At 38.5% G+C, this 2107-nt stretch overlaps 1 protein-coding gene across 1 annotated transcript; it reads right to left on the bottom strand.

Moving 5' to 3' along the window:
- Window positions 1-969: 969 nt before the first annotated feature.
- On the bottom strand, window positions 970-1659 carry LOC133754006 (acyl-protein thioesterase 1-like). Its single transcript, XM_062184639.1, has 2 exons — window positions 1289-1659; window positions 970-1198 (listed from the first exon to the last, which is right to left on the bottom strand). The coding sequence occupies exons 1-2, from the start codon at window positions 1657-1659 to the stop codon at window positions 970-972; spliced, it is 600 nt and encodes a 199-aa protein (XP_062040623.1).
- Window positions 1660-2107: the final 448 nt, after the last annotated feature.

The following is a 2107-nucleotide window of genomic DNA, read 5'->3' as shown; positions in this document are numbered from 1 at the left end:
TGGTCTCAACTACTTCAGAATATACTAGAATAGGACCTAATTATTCTTTGAATTATATATAGAAAAATAAAAGCACAGGATGACTTATTACCTGGATTGAAGATTCTAATCACTTAACAGGTCTAAGTTTAGACTAATGTAAGGTTATTTGAAATATTATACAGAAAGGTCTAAGTTTAGACTAATGTAAGGTTATTTGAAATATTATACAGAAAGGTTTAAGTAATGGTTATTTTCTCTTAAAGTGCAAATAGATTTTCAATACCATATGTCTATGATTCATAATGTCAAATTATAGCATTGTTGACAGTAGATTCTATGGCAGGAAAGCAGTATTTCGTCTGCTATGAAGGACAATTAGGAAAAAATATTGTTTTTTTTCTTGACATCAGGGCTCCCAAAATAAAAAGGTCATTACTTCACGAGAGCAATATTACTCCTTACTGACACATAAAAGCGTATCTCTATTATTAGGAATAATGTAACACCTTCTCCCTCTTAGGTATTACAATCATTACACATGAGTGCATATATAAAGATACCAGAGAGTGCATGATGACTAAGCAACTTTTGAACAAATTTATAGACTAAGTCACACTATTCTAAAATCTCTTATATCTTAACTGCTCATTCACACCTACATAAATTTTCCTTATGCATACTGTTAAATTTCAAATAATGTAATAAAAAATCTGACTGAAATACATTATTATTTTGCTAAATTCCAGTTAAGAAAAAGAAGCTAGCTGCTTCACCTATATTAATAAAAGTATATTTTGGATCATATTTTACAAATACATGTGTAGAAACTGAAATATGAATTTCCTATGAGGAGACTTTATTTAGTCATTGTCATAGGTGTGTAATTGTGAAACATTTTAACAGTGCAAATAGAAGTTTCAAGGCTGAGCACAGGAAAAGCATTACACTGTACAACAATGATACTGGTGTACTTCTACACAAGGCTTCTTAATGACTCAAATCAATTAGAGGTAGGATTTTATCAATGAATTGCCTGACATCCATCATTTCCTGCTGACAGGAACTGTGCCTCATGCCTTCATAGGTCTTAAAGGTTACACTGGCCAGATTTAGCAATGTGTTTAGTTTTTCCATAGTAAGAAAACCAAACATTAGTGGACCTAAGGGTTGCAATCTCCATGGCACTGGGAAAATAGAGATATCCCTGTTAGAACCCCTTGTAAATGAAGTCCAAAGTGGAAGCCAGCAACTGAGTGCAGTGACAGCCTCCAGTTTCTGCTATGTGGTAACAGCAGTATATAAAAATGAAATTGTTCCCTGAGAAAATCCTTCCAAAGTAATTCTATTAGAGGGGATGCCACTTGTCACTGCTTGATCTATCAAAGCCTTTACATTGTCTACTGCCTGTTTAATTCCATATTCATCCTCCTGTGAGTCTGATCGAAGTCCAATATTATCAAACCAAGAAGGCATATCCACATTTATATGTAATGTAACAGGCATAACAAGTGTATGCAAGCTGATACATTTGGTATGTGAACTTGTGACACCTGCAAAGGCTTCTGCCCATCCATTCCCAGTATCTCCCAATCCATGAAGGAAAATTACCACAGTGGCAGCCTTCTGGGCACAAGGCACAATGGCTAACAGTGGAGCAGACATGGTGTTACCGCACATACACACACTAAGCTAGCAGCATGTCAGAAGTGGAAGGGAGAAAGAGTGTCTGCCCTCAGCCCAAGGGTCTGCCAGCAGTGAGTCTCTGGAGCCCTACTTGGCATGTGTTCAGTTGTGTGGGCACTAAGCCAAAGATAATTGACTTTAAGACAGAAACTGTTGGGGCCAGTGCTGTGGCATAGCTGATAAGGCCACTGCCTGCAGTGCCAGCATCCCATGTAGGTGCTGGTTCATGTCCTGACTGCTCCACTTCTGATCCAGCTCTCTGCTATGGCCTGGGAAAGTAGTAGAAGATGGACCAAGTCCTTGAGCTCCTGCACCCATATGGGAGACCCAGAAGATGTTCCTGCTCCTGGTTTCAGATTGGCACAGCTCCAGCCATTGCTGCCAAAGGGGAGTGAACCAGCAGATGGAAGACCTCTTTCTCTGCCTCTCCTTCTCTCTTGGT

The sequence above is a fragment of the Lepus europaeus genome, chromosome Y, assembly GCF_033115175.1.
Source record: "Lepus europaeus isolate LE1 chromosome Y, mLepTim1.pri, whole genome shotgun sequence".
In the NCBI taxonomy this organism is placed as follows: Eukaryota; Metazoa; Chordata; class Mammalia; order Lagomorpha; family Leporidae; genus Lepus; species Lepus europaeus.
The sequence above is the reverse complement of the archived record's forward strand: the minus strand, read 5'-3'. Positions and strand labels throughout refer to the sequence as shown.